Raw genomic sequence first — 19,605 nt, 5'->3', positions numbered from 1 at the left:
GAAGAAAATTTCGAGCTAACACCAACTCGCCCTTTCCCAAAGCACTATAGATCCTTTATAATTGGGGACCGCAAGTTAGTGTTTGATAATGCTACACGAAAACCAACAAGTGAGGCAGAAGGAGTCTATGATGGTCTTGCTGAAGTAAAGGAAGTAGACTTGGCTGAACCTGGGGAAGACCCTAAGCCAGTCTTTTATAGAAAAAGACCTCACTCTGATCAAGAAACCGAACTCATTGATCTCCTCAAGGAATATAAGGATTGCTTCACATGGACTTACCATGATATGAAGGGAGTACTTGCTGAGGTTGTGCAGCACACAATCCCCATGGTACAAATGCTAAACTTGTCCATCAACGACCTTATCCAATGAATTCAAAAGTATGTTAAAATTGTTAAAGAAGAGATATACAAGCTCATCAAATGTGGATTCATCTATGAGATTGAACATTCGGACTGGGTATCACCCATTGTGGTTGTGCCTAAAAAGAATGGAGAATTGCAAGTATGTGTGATCTTAGTAGCAAGACGAGATCTTAGTAGCAAGACGAGATCATTACCCCTTGCCGTATTCTTGGTTTGTTTGCACACACACACAGAGAGAGAGAGAGAGAGAGAGAGAGAGAGAGAGAGAGAGAGAGAGAGAGAGAGAGAGAGAGAGAGAGAAGCATCTACAAAGGTCTAGGCCCCAACATACGATGAAAGGCCGCATCTAGGACTAGATGGAATAGATATTGTGCCATGTGATTAAAATACATAGGGAGAGAAATGATCATCTAAAGACATGTGCTAAGCATGTAGACAAATAAAGATTCAAAAAAATTGTATCTCTTTGAATTAAAAAAAGAAGTAAAACTAAGGCTTAATTCCACTTCAGAAAGCAAGCACCTGAAACAAATTTTCGGCTGCCTATTTGGCATGATAAAAAACTATAGGCTACCAAAATTCTTTTTTGAATTAATTTTCTTAGAATATACCCTCTATCAAGTAATGTTATAAACCTTTTAAGAGAGAAGATTTGGTAGATTTTTTATCATTGTGATGGGAAATTTGGCATGCACTTGGGAGATTTGATTTGATTTTTTGCTTTCTACATGGCCTGCATGCTGAGCGAAGGCTCTCTTTGTCTCCAAGAACGAAGGCTAGGTATCGCCCTCTCTCAAAACGATCTAAGCTTTTTCTCTCTCTCTCTCCACTCTATTCTCTAGTTTGGCACCATGGCATCTAGTCTCTCTAAGCAAATGGTGGAGGGTTGCATAGCTCTTTGCGTAGGAGGTGGAGCAAGGAGAGGGCTCCTTCATTTGTGCTCTCTCCACTATGTCCTCTAAGCAAACGTGTAGGGTTGGGAGAGGACGCAACACTGGTTGCATAGCTCTCTACACAAGATGTAGAGCAAGGAGAGGGCTGTGTTGCGTAAGAGGCAGAGCAAGGAGAGGATTAAAAACCTTACTCTTAGACACCTACAATAATATGACCTACAATAAATTAATAGAGAAAGAGTGAATAGGTACCTACAATAATATATGCCTACAACAAACCAATAGAGAAAGAGTTAATAGGAGGCACCTATAACAACAAATAGGCCACCGAAATACTGTTTTGCATTTCCATTAAAGATATTATGTGAGTTTTTCAAGAATAAGAGCGTTCCATGTCCTTACTATTTAAGTTCTCACAATTCTTTATATAAGGCCTCAAGGGCTCATTCTTTAGGAGGAGTCCTTAGGAGGAGGGGGGAAGGGGCTCATGTACTAATGGCATTTAATTAATCGGACTATGATAATTTGAGCGATATATATATATAGATACTGCTATAATTTGAGAGAATAAATATAACTCCTAAACTACTATCATTTGAGTGAATAAATATAACTCCAGTGCCAACCTTTATGTCCGGCTGTTTACAAACGAGATAAAGGGCGCCCAGCCGTCACAGAGGTCTGAACCCAGCGGCAAGGAGGGGCCACGTGTCAGCATGTCCATGACGTTTGAACTGGAGCCTGCACTGGCAACCAAGGAGGCGACAATGAACAGCTCTCAGGAAGCGAGGGCGGGGGTGGCCGAGAGATGGATTGCCTCCCACGCAGGTGGCGGCAGCAGCGTCGCTCACTCCAATGGCGGCTCCCCTCGCTCTTCCTCTTCAAGCCCCAAGTCACCCAACGCCACACTATGGGGGCCACCCCACACCACCGCATCCACCTCCACCTCCACCTCCAGTGCCTCTATCATCTCCCCCAGGCCCCTCTCCTACAACACCACCTTTGTCCCTCAAGCAACCTACCAAGGCTTCGCACAGCTCAAAGGCCCACCACCCCCCAGTGGACCCTACAAGCCGGTGGTTTTGACCCAGTACGCTTCCATCCCTGCCATCTCTAGCTCACCTGAGAAACCCTCCCCCATCCTTGACGTGGGATCCAACACAGCCCCTGACAGTGCCTTCATCCATGATGACCTGTTATCAAAGCCCTCCCCTGGCTCCCCCCAGAATTATTACCCCTCCTTTGGCAATGAGAAGCTTTATGAGGCCTACAATGACCTCCACAGCCTCGCCCAGGACTTCCACAAGCCCTTCGATGCCCCCGCCATCCTTGTTGTCGGCCACCAGACGGATGGCAAGAGCGCGCTTGTTGAAGCCCTTATGGGCTTTCAGTTCAACCATGTGGGCGGTGGAACAAAGACCCGCCGCCCCATCACTCTTCACATGAAATACAATGCCAGGTGCCTCGAGCCTGTTTGCTACTTGATGACAGATGATAAACCTCCAGTTGAAGAAGAAAAAAGCCTCGAAGAATTGCAGGTTGGGTACTGGTGCTTCTTCGCTTGAATTGTGTTTTTTTTTTTGGTTGTACTCGTGGTCAATTGATTGTTGTTTCTTATGTTAGTCACATGTATCCCAGCAAGAATGTGGACTGGATTGGAGTAATCATTGCCCATATTTTGATAGGTCAATAATGTGGCTTGGGTAACATGAAGAGCAGAAGCAATCGATGTTCTTATATGCGCAAACTTCTGCTAATGAAGATGCATAAAGCCACATAAAGCGTTGTGGAAGCATTAATTGGTAGGCTAGCTGCTCTTTACCACACAGCTCACAGCAGAGTGCTTATTTAGGGGGGACTAAAAGTGAGAGTCATTTCAGGATTTCCTTATCCCCAATCCCCCCCCCCCCCCCCCCGCCCCCGCCACCCCACCGTGACCCTAAGAAAAGATCCTTCCATCAGTTGCCAAAAATGCAGCCGAATCGGCTAAGTACAAGACCTAGTCTCGATCATGGGAGAAAAAACAACAGGGGATAGGGAGGGGATCTTCCTCATTGGTTACATTTCAGCGGGACTTCATTGTCTCACCTCTTTTGGGGTGTGATATGATTCTCGGCATTTAGTGGTTTAAGGAGTATGCACCCATTCCTGATTGGAGGCAAGACACTTTCATGATTGTTGATGGTGTTCTTGAGACTTGCTTCCATATTTAAGCATCAAATCTTACTATTTGCAAGTAGAGTTGATGACAACGGAAGTATTCGCGATGGAAGCATTTGGAGTGTTGAGATCTTCAATCTGTCCCGATCCTTCGCCCTATCTTGATTCTCGGGGATAGGAGCATTTCTGGCATTCCATTCATCTCCCATATCTAGACCCAAAGAGCCATCAGAAAAGGATCCGAATGTGCTTTGATATATGTTCGTAGCTAGCAATCTGTTGTCCAACCATCACTCTCTTTGAAGCAAAGGATGGAAGGTCTCCTCGCATAGAATCAAGATATTATGTTGAAGGATGATCTCCCGCCTGAGCTTTCACCTAGTCGTCATGAGGATCATCGCATTGAGTTAGTCTCTGGGATAGAATCGCCCAATAGGTCCTCTTCAAGAACTCCTTCTTCGCCTCAATAGAGGGGAAGCGAAGTATGAGAGCTCTTTCCTTTGATGTTTCCCCGTTGCCTCCGCTTTTTTTGCCCACTCTCCAGGCTTTTGCGTGTGCCGGACTGTCAATCCCCATCAACACCATAAGCTCTTTCACCTCCTCTTCAACTTTATCCCCGTCTTTAAGGCCGGTAATCCTCACATGCAAAGCACGTGTACGTCTTCGTTGTTCCTCTTCCAAAGTCATGTTAATGATTGTAGGTGTAGGGGTTGTTATCTCCTTACCTTTACCGTGCTTGGCGACCTCTATCCACTTCTCCGCTTCATCCATCTTCCTTTGAGTCTTGGTGATGACTTCCACCCATGAGGAAGTCTTTGCTTCGTGTTGCTTCTCTTCTTCCTTAATTGCCCATACTTGTTCCTTGATAACCTTGAGCTCTTCTATCATGGATGGCTGAATTTCACCTTCTTCAAGTCCACCATTTGCCTTAGCCTCTGCAAGCTCCCTCTGAAGAGCTGAAATTACGCCTTTGAGCGTGTTGACTTCCCCGTGAAGGTCTTTGACTTCTGCTATGAGGTCCTCCTCCTCCTCTTTCCACCGCTTACCCTCATTGAATACCATTTGGAGAAAGTTGGCTTTCTCGTTCCACCATCCCTCCATCTCCGCCTTCCATTCCTTCATCTCCTTTTCCACATTTGTTATCCTCTTGTTCGTGACCATAAAGGTCGCCTTCGTCGGGTTGCGCAAGGGGGAAGCCATAGAAGAAGCGAGAGAGTTATGTTGCTACCTTGGGGGCCTGAGCAAGGGTGGGTGAGTGGTTGGGTGGGGAGAGTGGGGAGAGGGCGGCGAAGAGAGAGAGAGAGGGCGGAGAGTGAAGCGACGGGCACAGGGCAGAGGAGAGAGGCGAACAGTGAGAGAGGGGGCGGCGGAAGCGAACAGAAGGCGCAGTGGGCGGCGAAGAGAGAGAGAGAGCAACAAACAACGACAGTAGCGAACAGAGAACAGCGGGGAGAAGGCGGCGACAGTAGCGAACAACGGCGGCCCAGGGAGAAGGCGGCGGCGAGCAGAGAGAGCCCAGAGAGGGACAGATGGAGAGGACACAGTATTGGGTCCCAAATACCCTCTGTAGGGTCTGTCACCATTTGGCCACCCAATTGGTCCACCCGTGCTTTCTTATCATGTATGTACATTGGACTGGTGTCCATGGCAGTTGTTTATGCCGGGGATTGATGCCACTCATGTGATACTGTGAACTTGGCTTTCCGTTGGGACTTGTGCCTCCGTGTACATGCCTGGAAATGCTTGGTGGATTTGTGTTCCATTGGGTCTGGTACCTCGTGTACTTGCCTGGAGCACATCTATTTTGGTAGTCTCATGAACGGGGATTGTCCATACCAATGCTGCATTGCATAGCATCTTTATGTGCTTACTTGCAATTGAAATTGCATGCTGTTTTCATGTTTGCTTGACCAGTGTGTAGTTCCGGATAAGGGGACGCCCCGCGAACCGTGCGTGTGAAATTGTCTGCTGACATGGTTATGTGGCATGTGATAGGTGGTAAGTATTGGTCATAAACTTGGCCTTAGGAGTTAGCGCTGATTTATAAGTGAGTGTGTACACACTTCATTAAGTTTTGGGCGACCAAAACTTGCTTATAAATTATGACCAGCCTGGTGTTCACACACACTGATGTCCCGAGGTGGACATAACCCAATGTCCACCGCCCAGACCTTATCCCCTTTGTGCAAAGGGAGTAACGAATCATGTGTCCACTCTAGCTTGCTCCACAAAGCACCTGCCTGCCACCTACACTGGACAACTCACCACCTCACTCCTCTTCCTCTCTCTAGAGTTTGGCACCTCCTTCATGAGGGCTGTTGGGCTGCATTTTTCTGCACATTCTCCTTCCCAACTCCATTTCCAAGCTTGCTAAGGTGATTTCTAAGCTTCCTAGAGTGTTTCCGGATGCTAATCACTCTCCTACACACTCCCAATGACTGAAATTCAGCAAAATAGCTCTCTTTATCGCTGTAATTTCTGGTCTTTTTGCTGAGAACCCTAATTTCAGCTCTCTTTTCTCAAGTTGAACCATAAGGGAAGCTTTCCCAAGGTTCCCTTCATCCTCTTGAAGACTTTTGTCGCAAAGAAAGGCGACAAATCAAAGATCTCAACACTCCAAGGACTTCCATCGCGAAGACTTCCGCTGTCATCGACTCTACTTGCTATTGGTAAGCTTTTATGCTTAAATATGGGAGCAAGTAGGAGGAAGGAGGAACCGGATTACAAGATCACATACCTTGTGTAGTGTTCTCTTGCAGATTGTTGCTACCATGTGTTGGTGGAACAATAGAGAGCAGATGGTAGGGAACATGGGCACTTGAGAGGGTAGTGTGGGTTGCAAGTCTACATCGACAACCACTTGTTTGCAATACTGTATTCATATGCATTGGTATGGAAATCTGGTCAGAAATGCCCATGACACTATGTACTTGATTCTCCCAAGATCAATATACTTTATTTGAGGGAGGGGTCGGCCGTTCCGGCTCATTGTGTGTCTCTTGTCAATTCAGCAATTTACTTCTTGTATTTTGAGCAAGTGTCCATTAAATCTTAGTGTATTTAAGTGTATTGATTAGCATTGTGTTCAACCAAGTTACAGGGTCCCCACCACAGATGGTGTATTTGCTTTATTAGAATGATGTAAATCTGAAAAGAAAATACAGAAACTTGACCTTTCTTGGCTGAGAAATCCCTGCCCTTGACCTTCAGTCCTTCACCCCTTTGCGTTAGCAAACCCTTGGCTGTCTTGGTCCCTTGGATTGCTTGAGCACTTGGTGAAATATGAGATAACACAAATGGGATTGTGGCTCTCCTACTTATACTACTCCCCATGAGCAGTCGGCCAGCTTGTATCCAGGCGGCCAGCATAGTTTTGTCCCACGACTGTAAAATCAGCATTAAATGCTGAATAATTCACATAAAAAGCTGCGCTTTTCTTCATGGCTGGGCATCATGCGCCTGAATCTCTAGGGGCTGACTCGTCCCGGACTGGGCTCACATGGGACCAGTTTACCATCCCAGGTCCTGCACCTGTTGTATAGGTATGTCTACATGGCATCCAAGTGCGGGATGCACGTGAGAGAGAGAGAGAGAGAGAGAGAGAGAGAGAGAGAAGTTGACACCATATTGGGTCCCAATATGCCCCCTCCCACAAGCAGGAGTATTTGCTTTATTACTTTGGAGAACTGTTACGATGCAGAGAACTTACTAAGTATGATTGACGGAGACTGCCAAATGCAAGGACGTTGTAGACCGGACGTCTACTGAACCATCAAGCGGATTGAAAGCAATTTTGAAGCCACTTCAGATACGACATCAGCATTGTGGACTGGAGATTATTGTGTTTTTTGTCTAACACATTTAGAGGATTTTCCTTAAATCACCTGGGTTTGGTCGCATGGCTCATTCGTTCTCAGGACCCCCATGTTCTATGAGGGCGTACATACAGATGGTGTACTCTTCGCTACTTGTAGGACAGTAACACTCCACAACTCTAGCACAAGGTTTGGTAGTCTCCAGCTGCATCATATAGCAGGGGGAGAGATGGTTAAGAGCCTGGCAGCATGACAGATTTGGGGGGTTAGATGTACAGAGGCCATTGGGGGTACTGAAACATTTCATATGCTGCTGCCATCAATAATTTGGTTTGATATCACTCACACTCTTTCTGCTCTCTGGAGCAGTATTCAGGCTCACTTTAGGTTGGTGGAGAGGCTAGAGGGTCTGCTTTTAGAAGCATTGGTGTGACAATCCTTTCCTTCACTTTCTGCCACAGTGATTACATGGAAATGTTGTCTTCCACAACAGCAATACTATCTTCCGGATCGGTTTCGCCATTAGTGATTAATTCTTGAAAAGTTCTCCATCTTTGGATGAATTCTGACTCTCTTATGTTCTGTTCTACATATTAGAAGGCTCCTGTGTGGGGAATTTCATGTAGTTATGTATGCTTTGGATCAGTACTTAACTTTTTGATAGTGTATCTTGAAAATGTTGTGTTTCTCTCTGACCACAGGCTTACATTGAGGCGGAAAACATGCGGCTGGAGCAAGAGGCCTGTCAATTCTGGGCCAAAGAAATTGTTGTTAAAATTGAGTATAAATACTGTCCAAACCTGACCATTATTGATACCCCTGGTCTCATTGCAGCCGCCCCCGGTCGCAAGAATCATCTATTGCAGGTATTCTCAGGCTTTAAATTGAGTTGTTCATTCAACATTCGCTAGGATGGATTGTTATCTTGTATAAAGATTTACATACTTGGAAGAACTTGTCACGAAACAGGCTCAAGCAAGGGCCGTGGAGACACTGGTGCGCACGAAAATGCAGCAAAAAGAGTTCATCATTCTTTGCCTGGAAGATTGTAGTGATTGGAGTAACGCCACCACAAGAAGGGTCGTGATGCAGGTACGGAAAGAGCTTAAAAGATGGGGTGATGGCATATGCATGGTGAAGCATTTTGCGTGAAGTTTCATGACTGCTGTTCTTACAGAGAGTTTTCTGCATAATGTAATCCCAATCTCTCATTAACCTGCCAGATGGACCCAGAGCTCTCAAGAACGGTGGTTGTGTCCACAAAGCTGGATACAAGAATTCCACAGTTTGCCAGGCCAGCTGATGTTGAGCTCTTCTTGAGGCCGCCGCCTCGGTTGTTGGACGGAAATATATTGGGCGAGACGCCTTTCTTCACCTCTGTACCTTCTGGGAGAGTTGGCACCAGTCGTGATTCTGTGTTTAGGTCCAATGATCAATTCAGGGAGGTAAGAGTCGTTGCGACAAGTCATACAAGTATTAAGGTCTATAAAAGAAAAGGGAAGGATCTTGATACTGCATGGTTGTGTGTGAAGTCTTCACTTGGAAGCCTTTGGTACTCTTTGCACTTTCAAAATAACGGAGATGGGCATTGTGAAATGTAGGCTGTTGCACTCAGAGAGGCACAAGATCTATCAGCATTGGAAGAAAAAACGGATCGCCACTTGTCTCCAAATGAGCGTGCTCGTGTGGGTGTGAGTAGATTGAGATGGTTTCTTGAACAGCTCTTGCAGCTACGGTAAAAATTATCATCAAAGGCTCAATAGTCCAGGTTGTTGAAAATTGTAGGTGCCTGCCTTTTACAAAATTTCTTAAGACTTATGAGACCTCAGGTTTTCAGGTATATGCAGAGCGTGCCATTGATTGTACCTCTGCTTGATAGAGAGTATCGCAATGCAACTAGAAAGCTACTTCAGACAAACCAAGAGCTGGGGTAGCCTCTACTGTCTTGAGTTTCTTGCTCTATGTGGATGAAAGGAAAAAGTAGATAAAAGAATGCACCAAATGGGAACTCTGATGGCTTTTAGGCGAATGTGGGAGACCCTTTATGTCTTATCACACTCGCACTCTCACTTACGTCTCATATATAGCAGTTCAATATATTCTAGCCTCCATAGAGACTTAAATCAAGATGTGCAGGTTCAACCATAATCATGAGAAAATTAATATAACCAAGACCTCCCCTCCTCAGAAGTTCATTCATAATCATGAATAACATAACCAACGATTATGATCTCACCTCTTGATCTGGTTCTTCATCTTTATATAAGTCTCACTCGCATAGTCGTATCACATGAGAATCAATCATGATCTGAATATGAATCTACATCTCAATCACATGTTACTCATGAAGAACACATAAAATACTCTTTATCACTCTTTCAATCACTATAAGATTTTTACATGGGATACTTGTATAAAATGATTCTAAAAGATTATAAATGTAGTTAAAAAAATGGTTCTAAATGGTGGATGTTTATGTATTTGAGTGCTGGGAAGGGCTGTAAACAGAACCTTACGTGTGGAAGATACATAACAGAGGTCCTTTGAGCTATCTGGACCGATCTCATCCACACTAGAGGTGAATTGCAGCTGGAGCACAGGCTTCTTTTCCCCTTCTTGCCCAGTGGCGAGGGTAACATCTTTTGGCACAGAAGCTTTTAAAGAGGAGAACATGGAATTTAGCCCATGTATCTTGAGAGCCCCGTTTTTCTTTCCTTTGAGGCATTCATTAGACTCTTATCTAGATATGAGACTGAAAAGGCTAGATTTGATGGCTGTGAAGTGGCATTGCGATGCCAAGAAAGTAAGGGATACCCAATTGTTTTTGCACTCAGTCAGATTATCAAGCCACTTGTTCCTGTACGGTAGTCTTTGAGGCTTTTTTTGACTTTTTTTTGGGGATGAGGGGGGGGGGTGGTGAAGCAATTGAAAGGTGACATACTAGCAATAAAGTAGCCATATAAAAGCCCATCTTAGCCACTCTATTCACTGTAATGGTGTGAATACTGTTCTGCTAACTCTTTCAGTATTTTGCTTTGGCTTTGATGGTCTGCAGGGATCTTGATGAGACAAAGCTGAAGGAGAGGGGCAGGCTTTTCAGAGATTCTTTTCTAGCCAAGGTCTGACTAGATAATGAGATTGACCTCTAGTTGTTTTGTGCTGCTAAACATGTTTAAGGCATGATAAACTGATGTATTCGAGTCATTTTGCTGAAGACTGCTTATGTTTTGTGAAGTAAATATAAGTTATCATTGTTTTGCAGCTTTCTCTCCTGCTCAAAGGGACAGTTGTTGCCCCACCTGAGAAATTTGGTAAGACATCTTGACCTTTCTAATGTGCATGTTATCGCTTGATCTTATGTTGGTTTGCACTTTCCTGAGTGGCTATCATGCCCAGAAGTGGGTGTGAGCTCGATCCTGGAAACCTAATTTATAATTTATAATGCGCTGCAAATGTAAATCTTCTCAAATTGGAGCACTGTTGCAGGACAGCAGGATGCACTTTTACAAATTGCATGAGATGATTCCTTGGATTTTATCTCAACTTGTAGCGTGATTACAGGAGAGACATTGCAGGACGAGCGCACAAATGGTGGCGCATTTGTAGGAACAGATGGCCTTCAGATCCCCATTAAACACATGCCTGTAAGCAGTTTGCAGACTTCTTTTTTCTTTCTTTTTCTATGCAAGTATTACAGTTCTAGAGATGATGTTTAAGCACATGAACGCAAACATTTGATATTACGCAAGAGATAAATGGCAGCTGTTTTGGTGGATGTCAGAATGCAGGAATGCGTCTTTATGGTGGTGCACAATACCATCGAGCTATGGCAGAGTATCGCCTTGTTGTTGGAAACATAAAATGTCCTTCAATTAGCAGAGAGGAGATAGTAAATGCTTGTGGCGTTGAAGATATTCATGATGGAACCAACTACTTCAGGTATTCTTATTGTTTGGAAATAGCAGGCAGCCTGTGTAGCCATCCAAGATCAACATGCATTGAGGACGCCTTACCATAGCACACTGATACATGCAAACAGACATGAAAGGAATTTTTTGAATCACCAAATGTTCAAATTAATTTATATGGTTCCATTGCTCAAAGATTGTTTGTAGTTGGTGAATGTAAAAGGTGTGAAGAAGGATGAAAAAGTGTAGACATGGGATGATCTCATCGTTGATGTATTGGGGTTGACGTGATGGTTCACATGGGTCTAGCCACATGGGTAGTGTAGGTGGCAGTCTACAGCATGTTGACTTCAAATCAACGGCCAACCAAATCTAGAACAAGCTAGAAGGTATCTTTGGGAACAAAATCACTAATTCCAAAGTATTTTTGAAGCTTAAATTTTATGGTCTTAAGATGGAAAACAATGAAGAATTAAGTGACCATCTTGCAAATTTCTACTCATTAGTTCAGTAGCTCACTAGCTTGAAGTGTGAGCCTGATGATGAAGATAAAATGGTTTTCTTATAAAAAGTATGCAAGATGTTACTCAATTCCAACCATCCCTTGAAGTACTATGCCTAGCTTCAACGACATTCGAGGACATGGTAGCATTGCATATTGAAAAAGACCAAAGAATCAAAGATGGCTAAGCATCTAGCAGCAGCCTTGGGGACGATAACGCCTTTGCTAGAGCACTGAATTGGAGGTCCAACAAAAAGATAAAGTGCATATACTATCAATGTTTGGGACACAAGGAGTCACAATGTTTTAAAAAGCTTGAGAAAGAGCAGGAGAAGCGCCATGCAAATCTGATAGCTGAAGAAGAGAGCGGATCGAAGAAATCAGCATAGCAACCACCCAAGTCTCCCTCAGCGAGGAAGACTATGATTGGGCATTCTAGATGTTTTTTATCTTGTGCGAGTTTTTTTGGGTTCCGTCCCCCAAAATGAGATTAATAATCGTGTGTGTGTTAAAAGGCCTTAATGTTATAAAAGACTATGTGCTATCTTTTATCCATGTTAGAAGTTGGGGGGAGTGGCAAAGTGCTGACCTCGCTACCTCGGTCCAAAATTGTGACGTGAGAGACTCTATGGCTGGCACGGGAGGTGACACATGGTGAGTCTTGCTCTGAGGCAGCGTGGATGGGGTAGGTGGTAGCATCTTTTCTTGAAAAAGGGTCTCACCACCTTCACTCTGAAGGGGGGATTGTTGGGTGTTCGGAGTCTCACGTGTGTGAAAACGCCCTTGTATGTGTGTGTGCACACACTTATGTGAGTAAGCGTGTAAGAGTGTGTGAACAACCTCTTGTAGCCACTTAAGTGTTTATGTGATAAGCAATGATGTCATGGGCACTTGCCATGTGTCATTGCCCCAATGTGTGGTGTGTCAAAAGATAAGGCTCTATAAAAGCATTGTACTCTTTGAAGCTTTAGTATCATTAATAAAAGTAACATTGAGTCATGCAATCACTGAGCCCCTATGATTTCAGTTTGTCACGACTCACATCTCTCTCTCTTTACTATACTCATCTTCATGTATCCTTTTAAGCCTCTTTGCTAACCCTAACAGCCTACATATTTTGGATGCTTTTTTATTGTAAGCGTTGTTTCTTTAAAAGGCTTGGCTCCTTCTTATCTTACTTCCCTACTTAGAGCCGAGGGGGTTGTCTATGAATCGATTGATGTAGGCATTATGTATGGTCAAGCTCTTGTATTAGGCCTAACATGTGAGTTTCAGGTGTTGGAATCATTGTGTTCTTTTGTATCACATGATTGCAGTGTAAAAGCCCAAATCATAATACTGAAGGTCTCTCTCTTAGATGACACTCCTTCACTCCAAAGGGGGGTTCGTTGAATATTTTCGGAGTCTAGTAGTGTGAACACTCCAGGTGTGAACACCCTCTTATTAAGAGAACATAAGATGAGGCTTGATGCCGATAAAAGCATTGTACATGGACGGAAAAGTGAGATCTTCACAGAATTTATCGAGATAAATCTCATGGACATCCCCAGGTTGCCAGCAGCCCTGCAGTAGGTCCAAGCTCCAGTCCGGCACATGCTGGTGGCCCATCCCATAGCGTCCCCCAAAGGTGCCAGCAGACGGGCGGCCAACCTTGAAGATGAACCCTTCTTTCCACCCATGAGTCATAGAATTTCACACCGCTGGATCCAGCAAGGTAGTCTCACCTGAGGGTGAAGAACTTCTTCCAAGGACTCTCCCATTCACAAAAGCCCACTTCTTCCAACCACTCTTCCATTCACAGGGCTGCCTGCAGGATTTCCCTGCTGCCTTCTCCAGACCTGATCTCTTCATCTCTCCTTCTACTCACATCCTCATCAATGGCTGAAACCATGTTCACTAATATGGATTTACCTAGCAATCTTTGGCATAAGTTTCACCAACTTAGTCAAGGTGAGCCTTTACAAAAGAGTACAGATATTATGTGAATGGATTTGGTTCAAGGAAGCCTTTTTAGAAGGCCTATGCATAATTTTTGATGAGGTTGGCCCCTTCTTTGAGGACTGATTCTTCTTCATTGCTTGCTTTGCTTACAAATTTTTGCTAATGATGATCTCTGGCAATCCTTTTCTTCATGATTAGGCTTTACTCTTGGAAAGCCCTTTGTTGATGCTTTTGTTAGAGTAGAAGTCTTGATCTTCATTTGGCAAGCAAAGAGAATATTGTCATCAAAACTATCCAAAATCATGGAATGAGATGCCATTTTTTGATATGGGAAGGTCTTACCAACTGAGATTAGTGTCTAATCCCTTACAACAAAGGTTTAAGGCTTAATGACATGACGATTAGTGCAAATATCCCCCTTGAGAATCATGCACCAAATGAGAGGGAAATGATGCAAATCAGAGTTAAAGAAACTCATAACCTTGTGATTTGAAGCTTGAAACCCCCAAAAAACTCAAAAGGATTAGTGCTAATCACTTGCTTAATGACGGTGGGCTGAAACTGACAAAACGCTTGTTTCTCCTCAACTGGTGGATATTGTGCTTCAAGATTTGGTGTGCCAACTCCATGTACACCCAATTGTTGATGGCTTAAAGGAATTTGATCAATTCGAACTCTAGGCACTGATTCTGCGTTTTTACTGTTGCGTTTTTCTGCTGAAAAACAGCATTTTTTGAAGCTGTTTTTGCTTGAACGAGGCCGAGCCCTTTGATGTGGTGGAAGCCCTGTGAGGTGGCTGGAATGCGCTATGATTGATTTTCAAAGTGAAGCTCTAAGGAGTAAGCAACAAGCAGATTAGGGAAAGCTGTGTTTTTTGCAAAGAGGGGAGAGAGATCGTTATGGCTAATGGAGTTAAATTATGGCTTAATGATGATAGCTAGACATCATGACTATGATAGCATGTTGGAGTTAGGTTTTGGAGAGAGCCTAAGGGGAAAAGAAGTGGTGATTAAGCATGGTGATCATTGCTAATGAATATGATGAACACTTAATAATACTAGCACAAGATGTGGACACACATGAATGGCAAAAGTGAGGATGAGCCAAGAACCACAAATGTGATTTCTCTATAAGTGGCTGAGCCTTTTTTAGGCACCAAAAGTACATAAAAGTGAGCACCCAAGAATTGTTGAGATATCGAGCTCATCTAGTGAGGCGGTGGACACTGATGACCCGCCTGGGGGATAGGTCCCACACTTACACCACTGGCATGGTTGGTGAGATCATGGGTAATATGCGGCCAGTGTGATGACAGGCTGTGTGACAGCCATTCTAGAGACTGGCATAGTTATAGCGCCAGCTCACTTAGTTGGATTCACACTATAGAGAACCCTAGTATGTATTTAGTTGAGTACCTTTTCATATAGTGTACTCTTATCTTTGTATATAGTGTGTTGAGTATTAAGTGAAGAAGAAGAAGATTTTCAGCCTCTCATCTGTGTGTTCTCTTTTAGGGTTTTGTGAGTGTGTGTGTGCTTGCAAGAGCTCAAGCTCTCTTCTCCCCTGCATCTTTTCATGGTATCAGAGCCTGGTTCATGCTAAGGGCTGAGCTGCAAGCAAGAGAAGCACAGGAAGCGGTACGAGGGTAAGAGCTTCATCTACTCTTCCCTATTTGTGTTGGCGACTACACCCTTGTCGGGAGCTCTACGGGAGGCATTGGCAAACGATCTCTGATTGAGGAGCTTTCTTCGCGGGAGTAAAGCTATAGGGCAACTATATAGTCCTATCGGATAAAATTTTTGGGGCCAAAAACGCGTTTCGGGCACGTTACGACCTCCGTTTTTCAGAAAGCAGGCGATTTTGAGCATTGCGGGTAAATCACCGATTCTCTGCAGAACTCAGTTTCAAGAACTGCAGGAAGACAGATTGGTTGTGCAGACATTGTGTGCTGCAAGGAGGTCAACAGGTGCCATTGGGTGTATGTATGCACATTGAGGTCACTGATTGTGACATTTGAGTGTAGTACAGTACCGTTGCAGAAAATACAACAGTTTGTGCTGGACAAACCAGAGTGCTGTTTCTGGTAAATTTGTGTGTTTGGCAAGATGTCAAATGATGGCATAAACCAGATTGTTGCTGAGAAGCTTGATAAGAACAACTTCCATGCTTGGAGGTTCAGGTTGACAAATTTCTTGATGGGAAAGGGTTACTGGGACTACATAGAAGGTGAGCATGAAGAGGCACCGGAGATACCGGAGATTAATCCGATTGCTGCAGATGTGAAAGAGTTCAAGGATTGGAACCAAGGAGCCAGAAAAGTTATGTATTGGCTCTCTATCAGTATACAGGACACCATGATTGGGCACATACAGGATGCTAAGTCCCCCAAGGAGGCGTGGGACACCTTGGTAAAACTCTATGAAACGAATACCAAGGCACGAAAGATACAGTCGAAGAATGAACTTCATATTGTGGAGAAAAGAGTATGTCTGTGAATGACTATGCATTGAAGATCAAGGATATTGTGGAATCCCTTGCATCTATTGGCGTTTCAGTAGATGATGATGATAAGGTGGAAGTCTGTCTACGTGGTCTCGGGCCACAATACAAGGCGTTCAAAACGTCTATTCAGACTCGGAAAAACATTCCCAATTTCACAGATTTGGTGTCTATGTTGATTATAGAAGAGAAGAGCTTGGGTGAAGACCAACAGTTTTCACAAAACAAAAACAGCTCAGAGGAGCAAGAGGTCTTCTACACAAGTTCAGGAAGAGGACGAGGTAGAGGAGGCCGTGGACGCGGCCAAGGAGGTGGCCGAACAGGTAATCAGAATTATGGCCAGCAGTAGCAACAATAACAGTCCCAGAATTCACAACAACAACAACACGCAGGTGGAAGAGGCCAATTCAGAGGCAGGGGGAGTCAAAGAGGTCGTGGAAATTGGCAAAGGCAGTATAGTGATACACGTGGATGCTTTTATTGTGGTAAGCCTGAACATGTGTAGGCAGATTGCTATAAGAAGTAGGCTGACATGCAAAATGGGAAATTGCAGCAAAACAACTATGCATCTTCGAGCAAAAACAATGAGGATAATGAAAGGTTGTTTGTTATGCAGCATGTCGTTAATGCCATGTTTGAAAATGTTGAAGCAGCACATAAAGATGATGTATGGTACGTTGATCGAGGTGCTTCGAACCACATGACAAGTCATGGCGAGTGGTTCAAGGAGATGAAAAACCTTGAAAGACCAGGTTTTGTGGAAACAGGGGATGACACTGCTCATCCAATTGTCCATGTTGGAGATGTGCCATTGTCTATGTAGGATGGCAAAGTGAAGTACCTTGCAGATATACTTCATGTTTCGAACATAACAAAGAATCTGGTTTCAGTTGGCCAGATGATTGAGCAGGGTTTAAAGATTCGGTTTAATCTTGATGGTTGTTATGTTGAAGACTTTAAAGACAAGTGCAGGTTGGTTGCAAAAGGCAACAGAGTGGGCAGAATGTTTACATTGAATGTAAACATACCTGAAGTGAGTGTTGCGATGTTTGCAAATGGTTCAGGAATTGTTGCAGACACAGACATTTGGCATAAAAGAATTGGACATGTGAATGTGCAGAGAATGAAGTCTATGCAGACTAAAGGAATTGTGACAGGACTGCCAAAATTTAAAGTTGAAGGTATGCAGAAAATATGTGAAGCATGCCAATTTGGAAAGCAAACAAAGCATGTATTTTCACGTAACAGAAATGTGAGCAGAAATGCACTAGATGTTGTGCATTCAGATGTATGGGGTCCTACGAAGACCATGTCTATGGGAGGCTGCAGGTATTATGTGACATTTATTGATGACCATACAAGGAAAGTGTGGTTATACTTCATGAAGGAGAAGGGTGAGGTGTTCACTCATTTTCAGAATTTCAGAGCTATGGTTGAAAAGCAAACAGGGAAATATGTAAAGTGCCTAAGGTTAGATGGAGGGGGAGAGTACTTCTCCAATGAGTTCTCTGAATTTTTGAAGAAGAATGGTATTCGGAGACAGTTTACATGCAGATACACTCCGCAGCAAAATGGAGTTGCTGAGCGGAAAAACAAGCACATTGCTGAGATTGCGCGAGCATTGATGGAAGAGAAGAATATGCCGCATAGCTATCGGGCTGAGGCTGTTTCTACAGCAGTTTACATCATGAACAGAACTCCAACTGCAGTCATACATGATGTAACTCTAGAGGAGAGGTTTACTGGTAGAAAACCTGATTTGTCTCATCTGAAGGTCTTTGGATGCATTGCATATGTGCATGTGCCATATGAGTTGAGAACTAAGTTGGATCCAAAAGCTGAAAAATGTGTGTTTATTGGGTATTCCCTTGAGTAAAAGGGATACAGGTGTTATGACCCCGCTACACGTGAGTTGAGAGTAAGCAGGGGGGATGTTTTTTATGAGATGAGCAGCTGGTATGTTGCTGAAAAAGAAGCTGTTGGGGCTGATGTGAGTGGAAATGTGGTTGCACAGAATCCAAGTCAGCAATCATAGTCTTTGAGTGGACCAGGAGAGTCCTCATCTAGTGGTTCAGTTGATGAACCATGGCGTGGCAGGCTGCGTCATAATACCAGCCCTGCAAATGTGATTAGTACATCACATAAAGGCAAAGAGAAAGTGCTTGAGCCTCTTAGTATGCTTGACATTTCTGCAGGGCATTCTCATGTTGATGGAGAGTCTAGTGGCTCAGAGATGAGCCTTGATGAGGATCTTGGGATACCAGCTATGAGAACACCTGGTGTAAAGAAGACTATGGAAGCCATGAATGCAAAGCTGCGAAGATCTGGGAGAGTGAAGAATCCTGTGCAGAGGTTTACCTATGATGATTATGTGGCACATCACTATGCATACATAGCAAAAGTTGTGTAGGTTGTAGAGCCCACATGCATTGATGAGGCTGTTGGAAATGTGTGTTGGGAGAAAGCTATGGATGAGGAGATGGATGCACTATATGGAAATGAGACTTGGGATTTAGTGCAATTGCCTGAAGGCAAGAAAGCCATTGGATGCAAGTGGGTGTACAAAGTAAAACATAACAGTGATGGAAGCATAAGCAGGTACAAGGCTAGATTGGTAGCCAAAGGATATGCGCAGACATATGGCATTGATTATGAGGAAACTTTCAGCCCAGTTGCCAAGATGGCAACAGTGAGAGTTGTGATAGCAGTGGCTGTGTCAAAGCAATGGTCTTTACATCAGATGGATGTAAAGAATGCATTCTTGTATGGGGATTTGCAGGAAGAGATGTATATGTTGCAGCCACGTGGTTATGAGGATGTGAGTTATCCCGAGCATGTTTGCAGGTTGAAGAAGGCCTTGTATGGCTTAAAACAAGCACCAAGAGCATGGTCTGACAATATTTGTCAATATCTTGTCACTATTGGCTTTCATGTAGTCAATGCAGATTTCTCGTTGTATGTGAGACACAGTGATAGAGGGGTTGTGCTTGTTGTCATCTATGTAGATGACCTGATCATTACGGGGGACCATGATGCAGAGATCTTTGATGTAAAGATCTTACTTAGACAGAAGTTTGAGATGAAGGATATGGGGGAGCTCAGATATTTCTTGGGCATTGAGGTGATTAGGTCACCACATGGTATTGGATTACTGCAGAGATAGTATGGCTTGGACATGTTGTCCAAGTATGGTGTGACAGGCTGTAAGCCTGTCTCAGTGCCATTGGATCAAAATGGCAAGTTGAGTGCAGATTCAGGTGAGATTTTGGAGGATCTTACTATGCATAGGTGCATAGTAGGAAGCTTGATCTACATGACGATCACCACGCCAGGTTTGAGCTATGCTGTTGGGTTGGTGAGTCAGTTTATGCAGGTTCCTCGGAAGCCGCATTTGGATGCATTGAGACGCATACTGAGGTTTGTGAGGTCTACTTTGCATTGTGGACTATTTTATGAAACTGGGATAGAGATATGTGTACATGGGTACACAGATGCTGATTGGGCTGGTAGTATCTCAGATAG

General features: G+C 43.9%; 1 protein-coding gene across 4 annotated transcripts in view; it reads left to right on the top strand.

The window, feature by feature from the left end:
• Positions 1-1,941: 1,941 nt before the first annotated feature.
• Positions 1,942-19,605, top strand: part of LOC147637174 (dynamin-like protein ARC5) — a 41,443-nt gene continuing 23,779 nt past the window's right edge. For 2 of the 4 annotated variants that reach the window (XM_086800784.1, XM_086800783.1), the window contains exons 1-10: positions 1,965-2,796; positions 7,935-8,099; positions 8,203-8,325; positions 8,457-8,678; positions 8,835-8,968; positions 9,071-9,163; positions 10,289-10,352; positions 10,496-10,544; positions 10,795-10,877; positions 11,015-11,172. In XM_086800784.1, coding sequence (XP_086656910.1) covers positions 1,975-2,796; positions 7,935-8,099; positions 8,203-8,325; positions 8,457-8,678; positions 8,835-8,968; positions 9,071-9,163; positions 10,289-10,352; positions 10,496-10,544; positions 10,795-10,877; positions 11,015-11,172 — 1,913 coding nt within the window. In that variant the 5' untranslated portion in view covers positions 1,965-1,974. Of the gene's footprint in view, positions 2,797-7,934; positions 8,100-8,202; positions 8,326-8,456; positions 8,679-8,834; positions 8,969-9,070; positions 9,164-10,288; positions 10,353-10,495; positions 10,545-10,794; positions 10,878-11,014; positions 11,173-19,605 lie in introns of all 4 variants that reach the window. The other 2 variants (XM_086800782.1, XM_086800781.1) reach the window with 2 other exon arrangements.

The sequence above is a fragment of the Cibotium barometz genome, chromosome 7 (genome assembly GCF_041138505.1).
Source record: "Cibotium barometz isolate CiBa-2024 chromosome 7, ASM4113850v1, whole genome shotgun sequence".
NCBI lineage: Eukaryota > Viridiplantae > Streptophyta > Polypodiopsida > Cyatheales > Cibotiaceae > Cibotium > Cibotium barometz.
The sequence above is the reverse complement of the archived record's forward strand: the minus strand, read 5'-3'. Positions and strand labels throughout refer to the sequence as shown.